This window comes from the organism of the source record quoted next, unplaced genomic scaffold (genome assembly GCF_019419815.1).
Source record: "Pyrus x bretschneideri cultivar Hongxiangsu unplaced genomic scaffold, Pyrus_bretschneideri_v1 Contig265, whole genome shotgun sequence".
NCBI classification, from domain to species: Eukaryota; Viridiplantae; Streptophyta; class Magnoliopsida; order Rosales; family Rosaceae; genus Pyrus; species Pyrus x bretschneideri.
The window spans coordinates 773,780-796,760 of record NW_025999574.1 but is presented as its reverse complement, the minus strand read 5'-3'; the positions used below and the strand labels follow the sequence as shown (position 1 = coordinate 796,760).

At 38.4% G+C, this 22,981-nt stretch overlaps 5 protein-coding genes across 9 annotated transcripts; 2 read left to right on the top strand and 3 right to left on the bottom strand.

The window, feature by feature from the left end:
• Positions 1–483: 483 nt before the first annotated feature.
• Positions 484–6,990, bottom strand: LOC103944988 (MACPF domain-containing protein At4g24290). 4 transcript variants are annotated; one of them, XM_048587356.1, is made up of 9 exons: positions 6,701–6,985; positions 6,250–6,553; positions 5,468–5,706; positions 4,388–4,589; positions 3,531–3,599; positions 3,216–3,402; positions 2,035–2,201; positions 973–1,695; positions 484–827 (listed from the first exon to the last, which is right to left on the bottom strand). In XM_048587356.1, exons 2-8 carry the CDS (start codon positions 6,508–6,510, stop codon positions 1,009–1,011), a joined length of 1,812 nt encoding a protein of 603 aa, XP_048443313.1. In that variant the 5' UTR covers positions 6,511–6,553; positions 6,701–6,985; the 3' UTR covers positions 484–827; positions 973–1,008. The 4 variants fall into 4 exon arrangements, 2 of the variants coding, with proteins under 2 accessions (XP_048443313.1, XP_009353765.2); XM_009355490.3 differs by having other exon boundaries at positions 484–1,695; XR_007259565.1 differs by lacking the exons at positions 484–827; positions 973–1,695 and adding an exon at positions 2,738–2,925 and having other exon boundaries at positions 2,063–2,201; positions 6,701–6,990.
• Positions 6,991–7,827: 837 nt separating this feature from the next.
• On the top strand, positions 7,828–8,755 carry LOC125478779. The gene has a single exon (XM_048587376.1). It carries the CDS (start codon positions 7,921–7,923, stop codon positions 8,662–8,664), a length of 744 nt encoding a protein of 247 aa, XP_048443333.1. The 5' UTR covers positions 7,828–7,920; the 3' UTR covers positions 8,665–8,755.
• A 1,084-nt stretch (positions 8,756–9,839) lies between these two features.
• LOC103944991 (autophagy protein 5) lies at positions 9,840–16,194 on the bottom strand. 2 transcript variants are annotated; one of them, XM_018646901.2, is made up of 8 exons: positions 15,887–16,194; positions 15,621–15,745; positions 15,197–15,263; positions 13,558–13,647; positions 13,272–13,359; positions 12,562–12,702; positions 11,328–11,450; positions 9,840–10,329 (listed from the first exon to the last, which is right to left on the bottom strand). In XM_018646901.2, exons 1-8 carry the CDS (start codon positions 15,989–15,991, stop codon positions 9,971–9,973), a joined length of 1,098 nt encoding a protein of 365 aa, XP_018502417.2. In that variant the 5' UTR covers positions 15,992–16,194; the 3' UTR covers positions 9,840–9,970. The 2 variants fall into 2 exon arrangements, with proteins under 2 accessions (XP_018502417.2, XP_009353767.2); XM_009355492.3 differs by having other exon boundaries at positions 11,328–11,462; positions 15,887–16,191.
• A 1,106-nt stretch (positions 16,195–17,300) lies between these two features.
• Positions 17,301–18,821, top strand: LOC103944992. The gene is made up of 2 exons (XM_048587344.1): positions 17,301–17,836; positions 17,968–18,821. Exons 1-2 carry the CDS (start codon positions 17,653–17,655, stop codon positions 18,819–18,821), a joined length of 1,038 nt encoding a protein of 345 aa, XP_048443301.1. The 5' UTR covers positions 17,301–17,652.
• Positions 18,822–19,003: 182 nt separating this feature from the next.
• On the bottom strand, positions 19,004–22,978 carry LOC103945002 (stromal 70 kDa heat shock-related protein, chloroplastic). Its single transcript, XM_048587363.1, has 8 exons — positions 22,293–22,978; positions 21,519–21,771; positions 21,331–21,410; positions 20,812–20,954; positions 20,580–20,678; positions 20,237–20,426; positions 19,683–20,081; positions 19,004–19,566 (listed from the first exon to the last, which is right to left on the bottom strand). The coding sequence occupies exons 1-8, from the start codon at positions 22,803–22,805 to the stop codon at positions 19,156–19,158; spliced, it is 2,088 nt and encodes a 695-aa protein (XP_048443320.1). The 5' UTR covers positions 22,806–22,978; the 3' UTR covers positions 19,004–19,155.
• Between the last annotated feature and the right edge of the window lie 3 nt (positions 22,979–22,981).

The window sequence follows — 22,981 nt, the reverse complement described above, 5'->3', positions numbered from 1 at the left end:
CCGACAATAATGTTAGCGGGTTAAATTGTTTAAATGTTAGAAACAACCGAATAAGTGAAAATCGAGCCCGCACCAAAGTATATAGGTATTATTGCTTTATGCCGGAAAAATGCTAATTATTGATTTAATCGAAAGGTCTTAGGTTCGATTATTACTAAATGCGAATTTAAATCACATTATTACCAGCACATTGTGAGACCAAGACCACCCCATTTCCTTAATGTAAATAATACCATTTGTTTGGTTAAAAAATAAAAATAAAAAAAAATATTTCAAACTCAATAATTCAAAGAAAAACCCAAATTAGGCCGAAAGATTTTTTTTTTTTTTTTTGTCCAATCAAACTCTTGGAAGTGTTTTTCTATAAAGTGGTTAAACAAAACTGCCAGCATTACTAAATTGTCTTCTCACTCTTTTTTTTTTTTTTTTTTTTTTCTTCTTCTTCTTTTAAATGTGAAAATACCCAAAAGAATAAGACTAGAATTGATACCTGAATCACCCAGAGGCATAATATTATATTAAGGCAGGCCATGGAAAAATCAATAGTTTACAAGGAAGACAGATGAGACCGCCTCTTTTTTATGTTCCGGTAAATTCATCCAAATGTGGACATGGCGCCACCGCGACCGTCACGCCTAATCACTACCGCCTCTTCCGGTAAATTCATCCAAATCTGGACATCATGCCACCGTGCCCTTCGCGACGCCTAGTCGCTAGTGAAAGCCGAAGCTCAGCTCTTGATACACACCCCATCCAAAAATTTACACCATATAATTTGCAAAGGGTAGAACCCTGCCCTGTTCTGAACTTGTGAAGGTCAGAAAAATCTACATTGCAAAAACAAATGACATCGGAGGTGAGAAATGAAATATACAACACTACCACAACAGCCTCGGCAACTCTCACAGTATCGAATACCACCACCCCACCCCGGTTCTTCCTCCCAGTACCAAACATCTATACCATTTTTACTTTTTTCCAATTTTCTTTGACAACACGCGGAATCCGCTACTGTCCCTCCAACTCTTCTTCGTCAGGTAATATTACAGTCAATAGAGAGTATTTCACACGGAGGGATATCCTGCCCTTCTCAACCACAAGCCTTGCCCCAGAGACAACCCAATAACCCGGAGTCTCCTGTGGCCCTCTTACCATCTCCGTTGTGTCAACGAATTTCCAAAGCTTTGGGGCTTGGATGGGAACCGGAGGACCTCCAGGGTAAACGGCAGAGTTTATGTTCACATCTGCTGGTCGTGGAGGTGGTTTCTGAACTGTTGTAAAATGATGGCTGATTAGTGTTGATATGAGCCCGGACTTATGTGCCAAGCCTGGTGATCCATCCCAGTCAGGATGCTTTACCTTTGTCGCACCAGAAACAGTAGAGAAGCGGAGTCTCAAGAAGAGGATATTCTTTATTCCATAATTCTCAACCTGTAACTGGGCCCCAGTTACTATTGAAAGATCCTCATCAGACTCCACAGGGGCAGTGCAGACATGGGAGAAGTTCTTCCACTGGACTTTCTCATAGTATTTACGATCATAGGAATCACGACGAAAGTTTCCATTTGGATCATCTTCGAGTTGGAAGGTATTTGGAAGAGAGGTGAGGTGTTGTAAGTGAATGGCCAAACGGTTGCTTCTTTTGCCCTCTAAATACAGTCGCAGACCAGTCACTGGCCTCTTTCCCACATCAACCTGATATCAACATATAACAAATAAGATTTCTGCCGGTAAGGAAAACTATTCTTAAGCACGACAAATACTCATGGATCCTTTTCTCTTTTTCTGCTCAACAGTCAAGAGGTTTAGTTTATGCCATGGAATTATTGGAGCATCATAAGAGAATGAATAGGAAAGCAGTAAATGACCACTCAAACAGATGCCATCCATACAGCATGTAGTTTTTCCCAAGTTAATGGATGAATGTCTCATTTGGTTCAAAGTTCGAGATGATAAAAAACATAAACTTAATTAAAACACTCATGCAACAAAACTTTACTTCCGCTTAAAAAAAAGGTAAAGGAGACACTTTACCAGACTGGTGTTGACGTAAAGTTTGGGCCCCATTAAGCTAAACTGTAGAGATACATTGCTTTGTTGCTTCCGCTGTGGACCAAGGGGCAGGTCACTAAAAACTGGTGCCCATTGCCTTGGCAGCTGAAACTCCAAAAACTGATGGAGTTCTTCAATTGGTGGTTTATCTGTAAGAATAGGAGAAGAATAAAAATTTCCACATGTTAACTTCTGCTGTGTTAATATATATATTTGTTTCTAAGAAAATAATGTTGTCCTAGTTGATATTTTATTTCCTAGAAGAGAAGAAAATACGGTGAAGAATATTTTTCTCCAAATTACAGATAAAAGCATTTAGAGCTATGCATACGCATTTGAGATATTTTATGTTTAGGAAACGACTTTAAAGTAAATTAGTTGTCTATATTTAGTTTCCCTAACAAAAAAAAAAAACCCAAACAAGATTATGGCCAGAAAAATAATTGTCATCCAAGAAATTTATGTCTAGAAAAAGATTTAAGAAAGAAATGAGCATTCGAGATTTGGCTAGACTTAAGCTTGTGGCTTTTAAGGGGCTATAAATAGTGCCCATGAAGTAAAGTTGGCTACTTGTAGACCCTAGAGTTTTTTAATAGGCTGTGTAACAATTTTAAAGGTAGTGTGGTGACTGTTCCATTGGAGAATTTGCATAAATTTGTTTAATAAAATAGATAGAATAACAGACCCTTGTACCATTAATTCCCCTAAGAGGGAGGTTGTGGGTTTGTGTGCTAGCACCTAATGTTCCTTGGTATCACACCTCAGATTAGGACTGCATATAATCTTGAACAAGCATCAGCGACTAGAAACCTGAAATTAGACTCAAGGGCCATAATGACAGCCGATCTTCAGCAGAAAACCCGACTCCTACAACTGAACTAAGTAAATACAAATCAGCAGCTTCCAAAGGCACGTGCTCACAAACACATGCTGCCAAACTGTGAGATGAGACCATGCATCCAAACAAGATTCCACTTGATCAATGATCCAGACTGACAATCTAGCAACCTAATACTATTTGGTTGAAATTTTAGTAAGGCACTTACTATTGTTCAACATAGGAGCCTACTATTATGACGCGCACTTATGAGGGTCAAGATTTTCAAAGCAGCAAATAGAAAATAAAACGTAAAAGTGACGCAAACAGAAAAACTTTTGCTTACATCGTAAATAAAGGTTTATGGCATGGCTCAAGAATCCACTCCCAGGGACTCCATTCAACAGAGAAGTAATTGGTATAAATGACATTGTGATCACATCAGGCTCCAACTGAACACTTTGTAACCATTCGTTATGGGATATATTTCTCATCTCACTTCCACCTCTCCTCTTGCAAATGATTAAAATGTCCTGCAATTAAAGTAACTTAGAATTGAAAATCAAAAGTGAAAAAGTAGGGGTTTATTTTTTTATTTATATATATCTGATAACCGACGAAGCCAGTTAGACAATCAACAAGGTTTAGTAACTATACGCACTTCCTTGTGTGAATAGGAACTTGATGGACTAGTATCTGCAAACCTTAACCGCTGCTCCCTGATTTCAAACTGAAAAACAAATGATCAGATAAGAAACTTTTTTGAACGGGAAAAAAAGGATATATAACTTATGCATTGAGTTAAGAAATTAGAATACAGTAGAAATAGAGAAAAGCAGACTTAGAGCAAATTCAAGAGAACAACTTTTTAACTTAATTCTTGTATTATCAGTACTAATAAGCAATTCAAAGTAAAATCTCACAAATTCCTGCCAAACTAGCTTGCCACCTATGCTGCAAACACCACAATTCTCATTGCCTAATGGTTCCATATAACATTTAATCATTGGTTGATTATACTCTCTTATAACAATGAAACTTTCATGATAAACATTCTTCACACAAAATGAAAACTTTAGGAAAATAAAAGAGTTTGCACGTCTTAATCTATTATGGATTCATCTGAAGCTTTTCTTTTCAAATCATTTGGATCAACTCACAAATTTTGGCACACTTAGTAAAGGATACATCCTTGGTATCCATACACCGTACACTTACTAGAAACTCTGAAATAGCAAGATTCATTATTACACTCACAACTACCTTCAAACACTTTTTATCCATTTTTTTAGAAACAGGTCATTACATTGACAACTACTTTCTCACCATAAACTAAAAAACAACTATTTTATTATCTAACAAAGTGGACAGGATTCCTTTTAAAGAATTAAGAACTAAAACTAATAATTATTTAGCAGTCCCAACTTAACGTAAGGAACCAGATTGTATGCTTACAATTCATTGGAACATTTTAAAGACTCAGCTATTAAATGAGATAAAATTAACCACCATACGAACCTTGCCATTCTTGTAACCTTGTTCCGAAGGCATACCATACTGACCATGGGCATCTAAAAACCTTTTATCTGCCATATCCTTTAGTTTTTTCTGTATATCAGCCGGTTGAAGAGTTGAAGAATGCTGCTGTTTCATGTATATAACATCTTTCCCACCCATCTTCACACCAACAACAATATGTGTTCCAAATCTCTCTATAAACCTAGAATAAACATAAAATATCAAAAAACACGTTCCAATTTCCAAAATTTTAATATAGTCAACATGGATATATATATATATATATCATAACTTGCCTCGCAGAAGACTCAATCCCATCTATTACTGCATTTTACTAATGCCATACAGATTATACCGATAAATGCATCAATGTGAAATTAATTATTTTGCTGGAGAACCATGACACCCAAGTATTGCAGGAATATGCATAAGCATGAAACATGCTTAAGGTCCTCTGAATTTAATGCAATTTATTTCAGGCAACAGAGTTTAAAAAAAAAAAGTATTCAACAATCAATTTCCCCTCTTCAACGGGATTCAAGACTAAGATCAGTTGATGAAACGAGAAGAATATGTCCCATGAAAAGGTGGAATAATGCAGGCAGAAGGGGAAGGCATACAAATGACAGATACAGAAAATTTCACAAATATAGAAACCTCACTTGGTACAGATTTAAAAGGTAAAGTAAATATATTGGACAAGCTTTGTGAAGCCTGATTCTTGCTTGTTTCTTTTCTTATTTCTTTCCCCTTTTGTAACTTCCACAATACAAGAAACATAGGCTCATGGCATAGGCAAACAACTAGCATATGAAGTACATTACAAAAACAAGCTTCCTATCAGAACTTAATAAAGGGTAGTTCTATCACACACCCATTTTTACTTTTCACACACCCCTCTCAATTTTCGGGCTTTGGATTGAATGAATTGAACATCAATGGCCAAAAATTAACAAGGGTGTGTGAGAGGTAAAAATAGGTGTGTGAACACACTTTCCTTAATTAGCTCTATATGAAGCTTCAAAGACGGAGCTTAGCATTAATGCTGTAATTTGACTAAAAACTCCAAAAACCTCTCACCTTGCTAATGCAGCAGGTTCCCACAATGATGGGACTGCTTTAATAACATTCTCGCACAGTACCATCTGAGATTTTTCCAGTGCAACAGTATAGAGAGTGATGAACACCCCATCAAAAGCAAGGGTCTTAGTGTTGGCTGCATCTTTCTGCCAACTACCTGAGAAATCAAACATAGAATTGAAGAGACCTGAGGGTATTTTTCCAGTCAACGATATTTCCTGATTGAACTGCTCTGACATCTGCAAGAGAGAGAACAAATTTAATTTCTCCTGTACCACCGCTTCGATGCTTAAAGTAAAATCACAGTTGCAAAACAAGATTCTACGAAAAGAACATATATTTTACTGAAAAGGCGGCCTCACTGCAACCCAATCCCCATAACCAAACAATATGATGCCTGGATTTTGCCATACGACATTTTCATTTTCGTCTCTTATTTTCTTGGGGATGGGAGGAGTGATAACACGCATTGAGCTATATCAATGTAGTGTTCATTTTCAAATTAGTTATATGTCTTTAATGATCAGGTAATCATAAAACACTTTATACGTAAAACATTTTTCGCTTGATGTCTTCCGATCCCAATGTGACTCTTATATGTCCTCCATTACTATTCTAGATTGCATCCAACCTCATAAATGTTTTAAAACAAGCCAAGCCGTGACAGCCGCACATTTGAACATTAGGTTTAGATTACAAAACTTCAAGAACGACATGCATACCACAAATTCAATCAATAAGAAAAACATGCGAGAATTGTGATTAAGAAAAACTGAAGATACCTGTTGGAAAGAGAGAACGTCGGACCTGAATCGTGTGCGCTCTCCTTTATCGCATTTAATCGATTTGGGAACATTCGGGATGGTAATCCCACCGGGAAGAACAATCTCGTGGCCTCCATCGTCATCGATTTCAATCAATCGAGCAGTGTGAGACTCCCCTTTACAGTACTTGAGCCTTAAATCAGTGGATATATCGTATCCACGCCCAATCGATGCAATTGCAATCTCAGCAGCTTCCGGAGCTGGAGCCTTAAGTGCCATCGCTCAGCACATCGCTCTCGTTCACCAAATCAAGATTAAATGTCTGCATTACATCCAAAAATTGAGTTTATACATAACAAAAAGTTCAAATTTAGAAATTATCTTTCTGCGGAGACCATAAATTCAGCTGAAAATATAGAAAAAATAGACAAATTTTACAGAGAAATCAGATCGAGGCTCAAGAACTAACCAAAAATTGACTTGAATTTGCGAATGTTGACGAGGATTCAATGCACTTTTTTTTGTGGAGCTGAAACGCCGGCGTTGTAGTCGGAATTCCCGCGAATTGCGCAATGCCAGTGCGAGATTCGGCTTGGATTGTGCAAAAACTTGGCTTGAATAGTGGACTGACTGGGTTTTCGAAAGAGAGAGAAACCCTAGTCACACAGGCAGAGAAGAGATAGAGAAAGAGATAAGTCAAATGAATGAGTGAAAAGCACGGGAGTGATGAGGGAGAGAGATTGTAAAATTAGGAGTTGTGGAGTTTGACCGAATTTGAAAGAATTTATTGACTCGTCGTCAATGACTACTGGGAACCAGAAAAACAGAAAGTAAAGTTTCTTACTGGCTTTTAACAAACAGTTTAAAGTCCGGTTTATTTTAACGAAAAATTATATTTTTATATTAAAAAATTAATTTAGTATTATTCATTTTACTTTTTATTTGGTTCTTATCCTTAAAATTTAAAGTTTTCAAATCATTTTTATTAGTGTTTTTTACTTTTTAAGAAAACTAACGAAAACGTCAAAAAGTTAAAAAAAAAATTAATTTTAATAAAAAATGACAAATAAAGATGTAATAAATAATATTAGGAAATAATTAAAATGTGGTTTTTCATTAAAAGTGAATAGTAACGAAAGTGTTTTGTTAAAACTTCATAGTTTTTATGGGTTCTACTAAGGTCGAGAAAGTTATGTTAGATTAGCTAATGACGGAGTTTAAATTTACATTGTCAATCGAACACTTTTGTATCACTGTGATAAAATGTCACTTGCAATTGCTCATGACATTTATGAGGAAGATAATTGTTATTGGCTCCTAGGACTAATACAGTTCTACATAGAATTAAACCTTAAACTCTTAATCCAATAGTCATATGTTTTCAGATTTAGGTGATTTTTTATAAACATGATATTTGAGGGAAGACAGTTCAGTTCATTGAAATACATTACGAAGTGATTCCCATAAAAATGTGAGTAAGAAATTATATAAAAAAAAAAAATGATGTCACAGATCTACCAACCGACCAACCTCCCAAAAAAATAAAAATATAAAATGGAACCATTTTTCAACAGCTCTACCCTACCTGCATTCGTTTCCAAATCTGATATGTTTCACTTTTTCATCTGCACTGCACTCCAAATACCAAATGGTCAAAAATCTACCGACCTGTATTAGTTTTCAACTTACATGGCCTCTCATCCACAACTTGTCTCCCTCCAGCTTCTTCTCACCTTTTACAGGCCCATCCTTTCTGCCTTCCATATTTCCATTCCTTTGTCTTTATATATACCTACTGCAAATTATCATCTTCCTCCTCACCTCCTCCTACCACTTGTCACTAGCTCCACTTTCAAACATACAAAAATGGGTGGATATTCGAAGATCAAAATCATGGGTGCTGGTAGTAGTAGTCGCTCCCGAAACTCAAGATCCATAGACTTCTCAGATCTCCAATCATTTTCCCAAACCCAGAAATCTACCCCAAAAAACCCTACCTCCTCAAAGATCCAAGAAGAAACCAATCTAAATCTGCAGCACATGAAGAAAAACAACCCCACTCATGATTCTTCTGAGGAAGATTGTCAGAACAAAGGCAATGGTGGAGAGAGGTTTGGCACTCATGTTATGCACAAGAGGAGTAGCTCAGTTTCTTCTTTTTCTTCTTCTGCTTCTGCTTCAGCAACTGGTTTAGGTTTAGGTTTAGGGTTTCAATCAGCATTGAAGGGAGCATTCTCATCCATGAGAAGATCTTCTTCTGTGTCAGAGAGGTATTGCAGGATCCATGACCAGTCTGCAACCACAGCTTTGACATCTTCCATTGATGGCAATGAGGAAGATGATGAAGATCATCAAGCAACAAGATCTACCAAGAAAAAACACAAGGGAGGAGGCAAGATCCTCAAAGTCTGTAAGCGCTTTTTTAGAATGTAGCTATTCTAGCTTGTAGATTATTATTATTGTTCAATGAGTGAAATGTATTTGTTTTTAAGAAAACTAATAAAAATTGTTTGAAAACTTTGAGTTTTAACTATAAAGGTAAAATAAAGGGTAAAGTGAATAGTATCATGATTGACTTTTTAATGTAAAAATGTGATTTTTCGTTAAAGTGAACAGTAGTTATACTTTTCATTAAATCTCTCTTTGTTTTTGGGTCTCAGAATGAAATTTAATTTAATATGTATTATGATACTTAAATGATCCGTCTTTTCGGCACACTGAAAAAAATTTCTCACACTGGTGCACTGAGCTCTGTATCTTATTTTTTGGTTGAGCAATGAGAATTGAGATCCTCTTAGTTTTTTGTTTGAGCTTTTGAGGAGGAAAAGTGGATTTTGGATGCTGCCATTATTGGACATTTAAAATCATATATCTCAACTAGTCTTTATCAATCAAAAACTAATGAAATTACTATTATACTATATAAAAGAATCGAAAGAAAATATTAGAAAAGAAAAAAATGTAAGCGTTAAAGTATTGCATAACCAAATTTGTCTTTTTTTTTCCTTCTGATTCGGGATTTTTCAATAACACCCGTCTTTGTCACATTAAACATCAATGTGTGAGAAATAAAAAAGGATGTGTTGATGTCACATCCTTGTAACAACAACATGATTCGGGATTTTTCAATGGCACCATTCTCTGTCACATTAAACTAAGAAAACGTTCTGATGATGCATCCATTACATGTGAGCCAAACGGTCGACTTTAGATGTTACAGAACACTGGGTCGCCTTAGCATGTGTATTTGAAAAGCAACTTTCATGGGAAAGGTTTACCGTCTTGTTACGTCTGGTTCAAGTTCTTTAATGCATTTTAATGTGAAGAACATTATTGGATCAAGACTCCACGTAACGATATACTCCTATCATATAAGTCTTTCTCGTGTGTTTGCAAGTTTTTGACTGAATCTAAGAAGAAAAACTTGTGAAGGAGCACCGTGACTGCAACTCACAAAAGGATAAGACCACCTGTGTTTTGGTCACGCCAGAAATCATGATGGTCTGATCTAAGACCTTTTCTAAAGGAGCTTAACGATGGCATGAGAGAGCAAGAGAATACCAAAGAAAAAAGCACAGGCCAAGATGAAAAAGAAAAAACACCTAGAAAACCTGAAGTGAATGATAGATATATACTGACAGTTAATCTTCTGTACACTTCTATACAGTAAAATACATTTCAAAGTCCCCAATGGAAGATGCCTTGTTTTAAACGTGGCGAAAATGATTCCAAATGCAACCTACCTACACATGTTATTGATTTGTGGTACTTTCAAATACACACAGATATGAAGAAAGTGCTCGGGGTTCAGTAAGTTATTTGCCACCCAAGAGAACGGTATCTCCAATTTCGGCTCAATACCTTGGATACGGACTAGTTTGATTTCAGCATCATCGTATTGGTTGCAAGACTTTGTATGTTCGCTTGACTTTTCTACTTCCTCTTTGGCTCCTATATCGCTCTTGATTGCATCTTCAGAGGAAACCTTTTGTTCATCCTCCTCACCTAACGTTGGTGATTCTTCAGGGATCAAGGATTTGTCAGGAAAATACTCTGGCAAAAGGCTCTTGATTGCATCATTTAGAGTGAAGCATCTACCTGTAACGCAAGATAGATGAACTCAGTCAAAACTTAAAAGATTGAACCCTAATATGATCAATCTGACATGCTCAGCGGTACCAATTTAATCAATAAATTGATGAGGCCACCAACACATTTACACCTGGAACTGATGTAAAATTAAGCATTCACTTGTGTGAGACATGACAACAGTTCCTGTTCGGGCATTCTGGTCATTAAGTACACCCACTTCCAGAGGCCAGGTTGGGAATCAAGACCCGGCTTTGTGTCAAGCATAAAACAAAAACAAAAATAGAAGGAGAGATTTGATGTCTGTCTGTCTGTCTGTTTAACATGCGCACATGCATGAACGTCTATGATTGAAGTCTGTCTCACTGTACTCAGATTTCATCCTCCCAAATCTAATAGACCATCAATTTCAACGAAATAATAAGCCACATGATTGACATTCTCTCTTTCAAATAAATAACAAATTCCGTTGAAGAACTAAGCAACCAAAATATAGGAACTATGTAGCTGCACTAGCCAGGAAGACTGGCAGAAAAGAGAGAATAGATTTCCTGCCTAGAGTTTTTTACTAGGAAATGTTTCTTATACCAAAAAGGTGCCAAGAAAACCATTCTTTCACACTTATTCAGACATCTTTTTTAAAACAGTGTAGGGGAAACGCTTAAATGAGAGCTTGATTGGTAAGAAATCAAGTGTCAGTTAAACCCTACCAGCTTACCCAGAACAGGCATGAAAACTAAGAATATGATGTGGAATCCAATTCCAAAACAAAACAGGTCATGGAGTACCTTGGAAAGAACTGCAGTCCATGCAGCTTCAGTACAAAACAATCCACAAGAAAGTAAACAAAAGGTGTTCTTTCCATCACTGACCATATTAATAGGCAGGCCAAGTCTATTTTCTATTAATTGAAAAAATCCTTGTTCATAAGTTTACTGCAAAATGTAAGGGGAAACGAAGCACATATTTCTGAGAAAGGTTTATGAGAAATAAGAAAGCTGCCTTACCTCCTTCTCCTCCTTGTATCTCAACAGGCCGGTTAATGTAAGAGACTTTGTCCCAACTATCAATCTGAGGTGCATCTTCTAAATCATCAAAATCCTCACCGACACTCCAAACATATAAACGAACTGGAACACGACCTAAGAAAGATCAATCATTTGAAATTTAATTACAACATTAATTGCGTATCTAAAAACCTTCACTTCAATTTCAAAAGTATGATGCTCTTTCAAAGTTTTTGTCATTCAATTTTAACCTGGGCTATTAGACAGAGAGATTTAGGTAAAGGGATACAACCTAAATATCCACTTTAAGTCCATACTTGATTAACACTACGCTATACACCCTTTTGCAGTTCTTTCTTATTACATATTGCAAGTCTGCAACTACTTCTAGGCAATTAGAAGCCAGAATTGCTCCAAAAACCCAAGACAATGTTTCAGTACTGTTCTTAGTCCCACATGATCAACTAAACTTGGTAGTGATGCAGGAGCATCTAGGGGGCCTTCAGGATCTAAGGGGCCTTTGGTTCTAGTTGGTTTTCTGTCATTGTTATTTCCTTGTCCTTATCTGTCTTTTTTGAATTTTAGTATTTTCGAGGGCTAAGATTAAATAGTTATCTGCAGTAACGCTAGTACAAATACTCTCTCAACAGGCTCTGTATGCAGTTTTTACCCTTTTTAGAAATTACAGACTAGAGAGTTTACCTTGGGTCTCATTGCCCTAGAACATAATGATCAACATTCCAACTTTGGTCCTATTTCCCTTTCTATTCATATGCTTGTTATTTGCTGGTTTTGCACTGCTGCAGCAACCAAACTACCCAAACGCTTCTGTCCTACATCAGTCTGCCTAATTACTTCAACCCTAGGTCCAGAAATCTCTCTAAAACCTTTAAAATTCCTAAAACTCCACAGTTTTTTTAACATTTTGCCATCAATCAACCTAAGGCGAAAAGTTTTAACAACCTCTTGCTATCTGAAATCTCAAAAGCTAGAATAGTAATACATAAAATTTTGACACAGGTCATCCCAAATAGAGACTGTACAGAAAGTAAGGAACTGATGATAGCAATGGAATTGAAGCAAGGCAGCACCTTCAAATAAGGAGTGGGTTGGAAGTAAGGTGTGGGCTTATAGTTCAAGTTAGGAAGATAATATGAAGTTGTAAAGAGATTTGGCTGGAAAATGTGAGCACACCAATCATGAAGACAAGCTAGAACATTAAATCTTCGCTCACCTGCCTTCACTTGTCCAGAAACATCAGTTTCGCCCATATTTGGTCTGGATTTTGGAGAGCATGAATTCTTTGCTGCCCATTCTTCCCCAACAGTTCCAAGCTTAAGTTTAGAAGATACCCGGAAGTAGGCTTCCAAATTACCTACAAAAAAAAGTTTGAGGAAGTGATTATGCTAAGACGGCTCATTCATAAAAGGCACATCCACAGCCATAAGTAGAAATCAGACAATTAAGACCTGAATCAGATGAAACAAAGGGAAAAGAAGGGAGGAACCATGCATAAGCTATATACAACCTTAAGAAACTATGTGCATGCACGAAGGTCTGAATGCAAGTCTTAGAATGTAAGCATCGACCCCAAAACCAATGGTGGACAGGTGGCAAGATCTATTACGCACGCATTGCAAGACTTCCATCTCCAATGTGGGATAGTCTCAACAAAATGATAGTGCTACGTAAACAGTAATTACCAAAGTTCGGTGACTAATGGTCAACATTCCACTCCAAAGATTATCACTATATAAAATGTTTAATTATAGGTAACATTTTTTACAAAAATTTATACAAATTTTCTTATACTTTCTCAAATATATGTAGATATAAAATATCTCGTAGATGGGTAATCACCTATATTTGTTCAACTTAACTAAAATGAACGAACCCAAAAAAATGTCACAATAACTCCAAATCATCAGCAATTAGCAGGTATACCATTTAAGACCGAACGCCAAAGCTCCACCTGATCTGGCTGAGACATGTTCATCACATTCTTACAGTTTCCATTTATTATATATGCAGCCTGCAGATTAAGTAAATGCCATTAAAAAGTAATTTAAGGACATCTACATTGTCATACAAGACTTTCCAATGAAAAATTGTAACTTCTCACTAGATTCCAAACTAAACAGTAAAATCAAACTGAGTCAAATACAATATATGGCAAGAAATAAACAGTTGTATAAATAGACAATATGAATCTAACAAAACAATCCCTGACCTCTTTCAAAGAATTGATAAAGCTCCACTTTACACTATCTTCACCATCACAAGGAATCAATATGTTCCCCGGATATCCTGTAAAATGCACCTGCACAAAGATACAAAATTGAGAGCTGATTCCCTGTAGCATCAGAAGAAAAGGAGGTGGTGCAAGACAATTTATAAAAAATAAAAAAGATCATCACAAAATATTGTTGCTTGATTCCTCGAAACTCCCCAAATCCACTTTGCAGACTCGGATGAGAATTTGGCGCCCCTGACCTTGGGAGGCAGAAGACTCCAGCAAATAGCTAGAGGAATCAACCCCAGACCACATGGGAACAAACAACAGGTATGACCACTCGATTACACCTCATTGGCAGACAATCCAAAAATATACAAAACTCCATTCAAGGTGTTGTGTACTGTGATGTAAATGAAATGACAATGAAATGCTAAATTTATGCGTCCACTCATCATAAAATTATTGTTAAACATATTACATGGTCCATCCAAACTTATCCTCTACAAACAAATGTATAGTTAGATGTATGTGAATCCTATAATTAGTTTATACCAATTAACCTGCTAGGCTGATAGCTAAACTAGTTTGTTTAAATTGAGTTATAACCTTTAGAAATTTACTGAGAGAAAAAATATTAGAGCATTACATATCGTATAAGTAACATCTAATCAGTCTAATTCAATTATTTGTGAAAAAATGGAGGATAACTATTACGTCATTGGTGGTAAGTAATGCTGGTTGAGGTAACAGCAAGGCGTGGCAGTGCTAGTTAGATGGTGGCAGGGATGGTGGTCACTGTAACACCAGTGGCAGAAACAGTGTAGCAATAGAAATGGTGGCAAATGGGGCAAGTTGAAGTGGTGGCAGGCAATGATAGTGGCAAAATGCAGTAGTGTAGCACCAGTAATGGTATTGAAATGTTGGGAGAAGATGATGAAAACCAAGTCTTACTGGGTTCGATTAGAATTGGCTAGGTCGCAAATTCATTCAAACGAGAATTCGGTTTTCCCACTACATTATGAAACTTTAAAACTGGTCCCACAAAACACACCTGGCCATTTTTTTGAGATTTCCCAAACTCCACCAAAACAAGAGAATAAATCTTGATGCCACATAGCAGCTTGATAAGTGTTTGTGACAATAATTTCTTGGGTGGTGCTATCCACACACCCATTTTTACCTCTCACACACCCCCCTCAATTTTCGACCATGAGATTGAATGAATTGAAGAAGATCAATTGACCAAAATTAACAAGGGTGTGTGGGAGGTAAAAGGGTGTGTGTATAACACTACCCTAATTTCTTATCTGCTTATCTGTAGTAAGTTAGTAACTCCAAAACATTCAGCCTTAGAATAAAATAAATAACTCCGTAATGTCCAAAATCATTTACCAAGGATAACTTCTGAAATACACTTATGCATGTATGTGGTTTCTGATAGCCAGCCATCTCCTATTTACATATAAGAGAACCAAACGCAGGTACGATTTCTGTTCATAATTCTGCATTTCTTTTTTGTGACTAATTTCCTCCTAAGTTTCTATAAAAGCTTCCAACGCGAAACTAATGGCAGCCTCATCAAATTTGAAACACGGGAATGAAAAAAGATACCCTGTTAAGAAAAAATATTTACCGTGAGATTCCAAGGTCTTTCTGGTTCTGCACATAGAAGATCAAATAGAACTCCTGTGGGTATATACCTGCAAGAAGCTCTTGCAATGTTATGAAACAAATAAAACTAACACGAACCTAACAACTTATGAAAGCATCGTGCGCTATTCATTCACTCTTTCCTCCCTCAGTCACTTCAAAACACGAACTTCTGGCACGCAAACCTTAAACAGGCATGCAAGATCATTTAAAGAACCAAAGGGGCAACAACAAACAATTAGAGAGAAACCAAAAATCTAGTGCCAATTAGACTGGCAGTCACTAAAATCAAAAATCAAATGGCATATCAATTATCAACACTTTGTTTCATATACGAAAACCATCACATTGAGCATTGTAGCAAAACCAAATTTTCGGGTATGGAAAAAGAGGAAATGGGTGCATACCATTTCAAGGGCAAGCCTTTGTACTCGAACCAAATGGCGTCTAAGCGAGGAGGAAGTGCAGAGCTGAAGTGAGGTTTTAGAACCGAGGCCAACAATGGCAGATACCCAATCCGAGGAGCTAAGATCTGAAATCAAACAAGTTACAGAGAGAGAGAGCAACAATCATAGTAAATTAGGAGGGTAATCGGAGGCATAAATGGAAATTTCAAAGAGAGAGAGAGAGATATATATATATATATATATGTATGTATACAGAGGTTTAGTACCAGGGCAGGTGGGGGAGCAGGAAGAGTGGCGACGTCGGATTCATGGAGATGAATCTGCAGAGGAATTGCTCCGCCCCATACAAACCTCTGTGCTTCCATATCCATATTCTTCTTTTCTTCCTTAGCACAATTCTCTCCCTCTCAAACGGTGTCGTTGTGCTTCCGCTTCCACACAGAGACTGAGTTTTACACCGGCGAGAATGCGAGGAGGAGGAGGGATGGAGGGAGGAGGAGTCCACAGCCCACTCGCTATGTCCTCTTTGCGCTGCGATCGTATGCTTCTCTCATACGTATAAAATGTTATCAAATTGTAAGCGTAAATCGAATTACGTAAGGAATTAATAAACCTTATTTATTACGTGGTTGTTCAATACGTAATTTGTTAGGCTATTTTTTATGTAAGTCTAAAGTTTATACAGATTGTTTTACCTCATTGACGGAAAATAATAATCTATGCATCATAATGCAGATTCAATTTTCACTAATTCTTATTTTCTGATCCATTAACGTTGTTGTTTGTCAAAAATAATAAATAAATAGACGCTTGAACGAGAAGAAAAAATATTTTATTTTCTCCTCCACTTAATCTATATTTTATTCCAAATGGAGTCTCATATTCCAATTTCAAATTAGACAAGTATAAGTTTTGATTCCATTTGGTATCATGTTTACTATAATTCCTTTTTACTTCTACTGCGATAACTTTGATATATGATTTTTTTTTCATTTAGAGCGTGGAGTTTTATACAAAAGGTATCGATGCAATTTGTATATGAACTATTTTTTTTATAGACGATTGGATCTTCTCCACTAAACGTCATTTTTACTCAAATAATAAAAATTCGAACTTGGATGTAAATAGGCGAGCATATTGCTCTAATCAACATGACTAAGCTCTAGTTTGTTGTAGTGAAACCATTCAATGTCAATGTACATAATTCGATCAAATTATATCATCATAAGAGCCGACCAACTTTTTCTACCAATAGATAGTCCTTTGTTGAAGCCCATAAAACACAAAATGTAACGAGCAATAAGATATAATAGACAAGCAAATAAGACGGATGGGTGAGAAATAAGACGGATGAGCATGGCAGCACTCAGAAAAACTAATACATCACTAGCTAGAATTGATAATCAGGAAGAAATTGAGTGAGCATATGTAATAGTTGAATTATATCCGAAATTTGTCCCTAATAAAACGGACCATATACAAAATGTTTGTGGGTAGGTGAGTGATGAAATATGTGTACGAAAGAAGGGACATTAGTGTTTCTGTTTCATGCAAGTCATTCTTATTCTCGTACAAAAACGAGAGATTTGGGGAGATCCATAGAATTTCATTCAGGAGAAACCTAACAAGAAGCTTCTCTCTCTCTCTCCGCTATTTTTGGATGATTCTTTTCATTCTTCAAAATTCTCTCCCCAATTCAATCTTCTTTCTCTTCCAACCGCGCCACCCCTCGTCCGTACAAAGTAGGCTCTAATTAAGCATAATGGGAAACAAAATTTGTGTACAAATTTTTAAATAATAAAAATAAAAACATTTTATTAATTTTATAATTCTTTTTCAAAGTCGGATTTTGATGTTTTGATTGATTAACGCCATCGTTGCAGATTCCGGGGACTTTCATGACGGCGATTCAACGTCCCTGAGGAAGAGGGGAGGGGGGCTGCAGTCGCAGACTCGCTGAATTGATTAGTTACATTATAATTTATGTGCAGTTCATACCACAATACGTACGTGACATATTTTGACATGAAAAATGGCCGGTGAAATTGGCGGTAGTTGTGGCGGTGAGAATGACGCGCCGTCCTCCCCCAAAAGCCGGATCAAGTTCTTGTGCAGCCATGGCGGCAGAATCCTACCCAGGCCTGCCGACGGCCAGCTCAAGTATGTTGGAGGGGAGACTCGCGTCATTGCATTGTCCCGCGGCATAACATACGCAGGTGCACATTTTGTTAGTCTATTTGTTTCTTTTTGAATTTTAGGTGAATGAGATTTGAACTCGGAACTTCATAACCGTACGAAATTTCTAATAACATATGTCTAAAGGTACATTACCTTACCTACGTTTCAGAGTTGATGGAAAAGCTGAGTACATTGTCTGATGGGGATATGGTGTTGAAATACCAGCCAGCCACGGAAGATCTCGATGCTTTGGTCTCTGTGAGAAACGACGAAGATCTCAAGCACATGCTCGACGAATATGATCGACAAGAGAGCGAAGGCAGCCCGAGGCCGAGAGCATTCTTGTTCCCGTCCAAGCCAATCATGATCGCGAGTCCAACCCCGCCGTTGGAACACCAGCTGGAGCAGCGTTACATTGACGCCATCAATGGAATCATCCGATCGCCACCAAAAATGCAGCCTCCACCGCTGCAGCAACAGCAGCAGATTGCTCCGGTTGCCCCAAAGGTCATCGCAAGTAGCCCCATGGGGAGCCTCGGCTTATATTCGGCATGTTCATCGCCCAAATCAGCATCTCAATCAGCATCCCCTGAACACCACGCGGTTGTCGCTGACACGAGCACGGCAGGTCACCGGTTCACGATTTCGCCTCCAGTGCATAGAGTGCACAGCTCTCCGAGTATTTGCAGTGCATACCAAGGCCATGTTCAAGGGCGTCACCAACACCCTAACTACCACCAAAACCACCACCACCACCACCAGGCGTACCAGTCTTCGTTTAGTGCAAGAGCACACCACCGAGGGATCAGGACTCCACCTCCTTTGACGTCGCCAGGTAGATCGGAGTCTGGGAGCACGAGGTGCTCGTTGATGGGGCCGAATATTTCTCCAGGTCAAGGCCAAAACCATATTCCTTCCAACTTATCTCCCAGTAGCAACAACAGTAGTCCTAGATCATCACTAAGACTTAGTGGTGGCGGAGGAGGACGAGGTCATGAAAGCCTCCCTCGAAGTCCTAGATAGATTGTGCTGGTTTGTTACTATTGGTATTGGTTTTCACTGCTAAATGCACATACGGTGCCTGTGCTTTTGCATTCAAATCAATCGACGCTTTAACCAATTTGCAAGGGCTCTAATCGCCGTACTGTTTCGGTATCGGTCTTCTTAAGTCCTCTAATTAAGTACAAGTATCTAGTCCTCTGTCATCTAAACAACATTGTTTCTCATTCTCCATAAAACAAAAATGACACAGTATCCCCAACACCACGATCCCAGCCCGGCAGAATCATTCTAATATACACATTTAATCTAAATAGTATAAGCAAGAAGGCTACTAACTCCTGTCCAACGGTCTTGCTCACTTGCTGTCGGTGAAATCTGCATCAATAACATCACCGTCGGGTCCCTTGCCGGATGATGAATCTGAAGACCCACCAGCTTCAGAACCGGGTGGAGTTGGCCCCGCACCAGCACCAGGAGTGCCGGGCTGGTTGTAAAGCGACTGGCCAAGCTGCATCACTTCCTGGTTAAGGGCAGCCATGGCATCTTTTATGGCCTGAGTTGAACCCCCTGAGACTGCATCCTTGAGCTCTCCAAGTTTTGCCTCGACCTTTCCTTTAACTTCAGCTGGAACCTTGTCTCCCAGCTCTTTCAGTTGCTTCTCTGTTTGGTAGATAACTGAGTCAGCCTGGTTCTTTGTGTCGATGGCGTCTCTCTTCTCCTTGTCTTCCTTTGCAAACTTCTCAGCTTCGCTAACCATCCTTTCCACCTGTACATTTGCAGGCATTTCTCTTAATATAATTCAAGACTTAAAAAAATGCAAACGAGTAGTTCCAAATCTAATATCACAAAGCTGACAATTTTAAAACTTGCTAGTTGACTAACCTCGTCACTTGGCAAGGTACTGGCACCAGTGATGGTGATGTCTTGCTTCTTCCCTGTGCCCTTGTCCACAGCAGCGACGGATAGAATACCATTGGCGTCAATGTCGAATTTGACTTCAATTTGAGGAACCCCTCGTGGTGCAGGGGGAATACCATCCAAACGGAAGCTCCCAAGAGACTTGTTATCCCTAACAAATTCTCTTTCTCCTTGAAGGACATTAATCTCGACACTTGTCTGCCCATCTGCAGCTGTTGAAAACACCTCCGACTTGGAGGTCGGTAGAGTCGTGTTTCTTGGGATGATCTTAGTCATGACGCCACCAAGAGTCTCCAAACCCAGTGATAGTGGTGTCACATCCAAGAGCACAATGTCACTGACATCTCCAGCTAATACACCAGCCTGGAATGAAGCGAAAAAAGATATCGTCAATACAATAATAGCAACAGAAAACACAAAAAAAATAAAAAATAAAAACCAATAACTTCACAACAATAGTGTTATAACAATGGACATAACATGTCACCAAATTGAAGAAAGAAATCATAGAGACCGACCTGAACTGCAGCTCCAAGGGCAACAACTTCATCAGGATTAACTGTAACATTTGGTTCCTTCCCTGTCACCTTTCTTACAAGCTCCTGCACAGCTGGTATACGTGTTGAACCACCAACAAGTATCACCTCATCTATATCTTTCCAGGCAAGCTTTGCATCCCTCAAGGCGGTTTCAACTGGTGTTCTAAGCCTAAAATATCAACAAAATTATAAGTTTACTTTAGAATCAAACATATACATTATGGCATCAAAGCGGATACATTGAAATTAGCAACCAAAAAAGCTACAGCCAAATATGCAGATATCCACAATCTCAATTGCAAATTGAAACAAAGGTCCACACCTGTCGAGCAGATCTGAGCACAACTCCTCAAACTTCGCCCTTGTAAGAGTTGTCTCAATGTGCTTCGGCCCATCTGCAGTTGCAGTAATGAAAGGCAGACTGGAACATAACAATTATCACCGATAAAACATTGTTAGGAATGAAAACAGCCCAGACAGATGATCACAAGAGAATACTCAACAGCTGAAAAATGCTTCAGAATAATGAAGGTTCTCAGATATTGGCAACATACCTAATGTTAGTCTGAGTCAAAGTTGACAACTCCATCTTGGCTTTCTCAGCTGTCTCTGTCAGCCGCTGAAGAGCCTGTTTATCCTTTAACAGGTCTATTCCTTCATTGCTTTTGAAGTCCGCAGCAAGCCAGTCAACAATCCTCTGCAAAATAACAACATAATCAAAACCATATCACTATTTAGGCCTCCAAACTAAAACTAAAAGGAATAAAGTTTTTAAATATAAAATGTTTAAGAACACGTTTGGATGTGTTTCTAAAATGACTGAAAGCGCTTTTAGAGAAAATATTTTTGGGTTCCTAAAGCACTTATGTGCTTCTTCCAGGAAGCACCAGTTATGTGCTTCTTCCAGGAAGCACTTTAAGTGCTTTTCCAAGATTTACTTGCATGTATACTAAAAATTTGTTATAAAAATATTTTCACCAAAAGCGCTTTTGATCATTTTAAAAGCACATCCAAACAAGCTCTAAGTGTATAGTCATGCATAACAAAATTTAGAAGAAATAGCGAATCCAAACCTTATCAAAATCATCTCCCCCCAAATGTGTATCTCCTGAAGTAGATAGAACTTCAAACACACCATCACCAACCTCAAGTACTGTAATGGAAGGAGCGCAATTTAGAAAAAGATTTAACAAAAACACGCAAACCAACATTTGCACGGCTATAATGGATAAAGAACACATCCCAATAACAAACACTGTACCTGAAACATCAAAAGTACCACCTCCAAGGTCAAATACCAAGATAGTTTCATTGTTCTTCCTGTCAAACCCGTATGCTAAAGAAGCAGCAGTAGGTTCATTTATAATCCTAAGAACTTCCAAACCAGCAATACGGCCGGCATCTTTTGTAGCAGTTCTTTGAGAGTCATTAAAGTAAGCAGGCACAGTGATCACTGCTTTACCAACTTTATCATTCAAAAACTTTGAAGCATCATCCACAAGCTTCCTCAACACCTAAACCAGCAATAAAACTAAGTTCAACAAAATTTGACAGCTAAAGTACATTGTTTCCAAAAACTAACCAAGTTATGTTAGCAGAACCAGAATCATGCAAATGGCACACTCCAAAAGGTTAAATAATTTTGAAGGTAACAGCGGAGCGCCGTAAAGTTTAACGTTTCAAAATTCACATTAGCAGACAAGAAAAAAGGGTTTCGAAGAACTTAACCACCACCAACACGAAATTACCATCAACCTTATTCATTTTCCGAGCGGCCAAACAGAACTGTAGGTCAATTTCGCAACACTCATCACCAAAACTACAAAAACAACACCCCACCACTGTACGACCACCATTGACTACCAACAAACGACGTCAAAAATCATAATTTTCAACAAATTAAAACGTAATAATACCACAAATTACTCTAACAACTTCCCCCTTCTTGAAATAAGTAAAATTTCAACAATCCCACGGCTAAAAAACACAGAAGCAAGAAAAAAATAAACCCAAAAATGTCAGTAAAAAATTATACCTGAGCTGAAATTTCTTCAGCGGCGAACTGCTTGCCGATAGCAGGGCAGTCGATCTTGACATTGCCATTCGCATCCCTTACGACCTTGTACGACACCTGCTTCGACTCCTCGTCCACCTCAGACATTCTCCTCCCGATGAACCTCTTCACGGAGAAGAAGGTGTTCTCGGGGTTCACAACGGCCTGTCGTTTGGCAATCTGGCCCACAAGCCTATCCCCGTTCTTCGTATACGCCACCACGGACGGCGTCGTTCTCTGGCCCTCGGCGTTGGTGACGATGGTGGGCTTCCCGCCCTCCATAACCCCAACGGCGGAGTTCGTCGTTCCCAAATCGATTCCCACAACTTTCTCGTTGACTATCCGGAGCGGCCCGACCCTTCTGACGCCGTTGGGTCTCACGCTCACAAACGCCTTCGACGGCGTCGTTCGGCCCAGTCCCTGACCGAAAAACGCCGACCTCGGGGTTGTGAAATTGGGCTTGGTGCTGAGGACGTTGATTTGAGCGGTAGCCATTTTCGAGAGCTTTCAGGTGAAATTACGGTTTACTATTGAGTAGCAGAAATCCTAATCCTTCCCTAGGTATTTGTAGAAGGAGAAAAGCGAGGAGAGAGGCGAAGTGAACCGAGAAGATGAGTGAAGTTGTAGAAGAAAGAGGGTTTTTTGAGGGAGAGGGAGAAGGTTGTAGAATG

What these genes read in the sequence shown, in the direction of transcription:
- LOC103944988 (XM_009355490.3), bottom strand. Translation starts at nt 6,510, where the DNA reads ATGGCACTTAAGGCTCCAGCTCCGGAAGCTGCTGAGATTGCAATTGCA. An exon ending in ACGTTCTCTCTTTCCAACAG is followed by an intron (nt 5,707 to 6,249) that starts GTATCTTCAGTT and finishes TCTCTCTTGCAG; the next exon opens with ATGTCAGAGCAGTTCAATCA. An exon ending in GTTCCTATTCACACAAGGAA is followed by an intron (nt 3,403 to 3,530) that starts GTGCGTATAGTT and finishes CTTTAATTGCAG; the next exon opens with GACATTTTAATCATTTGCAA.
- LOC125478779 (XM_048587376.1), top strand. Translation starts at nt 7,921, where the DNA reads ATGGCCTCTCATCCACAACTTGTCTCCCTCCAGCTTCTTCTCACCTTT.
- LOC103944991 (XM_009355492.3), bottom strand. Translation starts at nt 15,991, where the DNA reads ATGGATATGGAAGCACAGAGGTTTGTATGGGGCGGAGCAATTCCTCTG. An exon ending in AAAGGCTTGCCCTTGAAATG is followed by an intron (nt 15,264 to 15,620) that starts GTATGCACCCAT and finishes AGCTTCTTGCAG; the next exon opens with GTATATACCCACAGGAGTTC. An exon ending in TTCTGGACAAGTGAAGGCAG is followed by an intron (nt 11,463 to 12,561) that starts GTGAGCGAAGAT and finishes GATCTTTCTTAG; the next exon opens with GTCGTGTTCCAGTTCGTTTA.
- LOC103944992 (XM_048587344.1), top strand. Translation starts at nt 17,653, where the DNA reads ATGGCCGGTGAAATTGGCGGTAGTTGTGGCGGTGAGAATGACGCGCCG. An exon ending in CCGCGGCATAACATACGCAG is followed by an intron (nt 17,837 to 17,967) that starts GTGCACATTTTG and finishes CCTACGTTTCAG; the next exon opens with AGTTGATGGAAAAGCTGAGT.
- LOC103945002 (XM_048587363.1), bottom strand. Translation starts at nt 22,805, where the DNA reads ATGGCTACCGCTCAAATCAACGTCCTCAGCACCAAGCCCAATTTCACA. An exon ending in CTGAAGAAATTTCAGCTCAG is followed by an intron (nt 21,772 to 22,292) that starts GTATAATTTTTT and finishes TTGCTGGTTTAG; the next exon opens with GTGTTGAGGAAGCTTGTGGA. An exon ending in CCCTTGGAGCTGCAGTTCAG is followed by an intron (nt 20,082 to 20,236) that starts GTCGGTCTCTAT and finishes GCTTCATTCCAG; the next exon opens with GCTGGTGTATTAGCTGGAGA.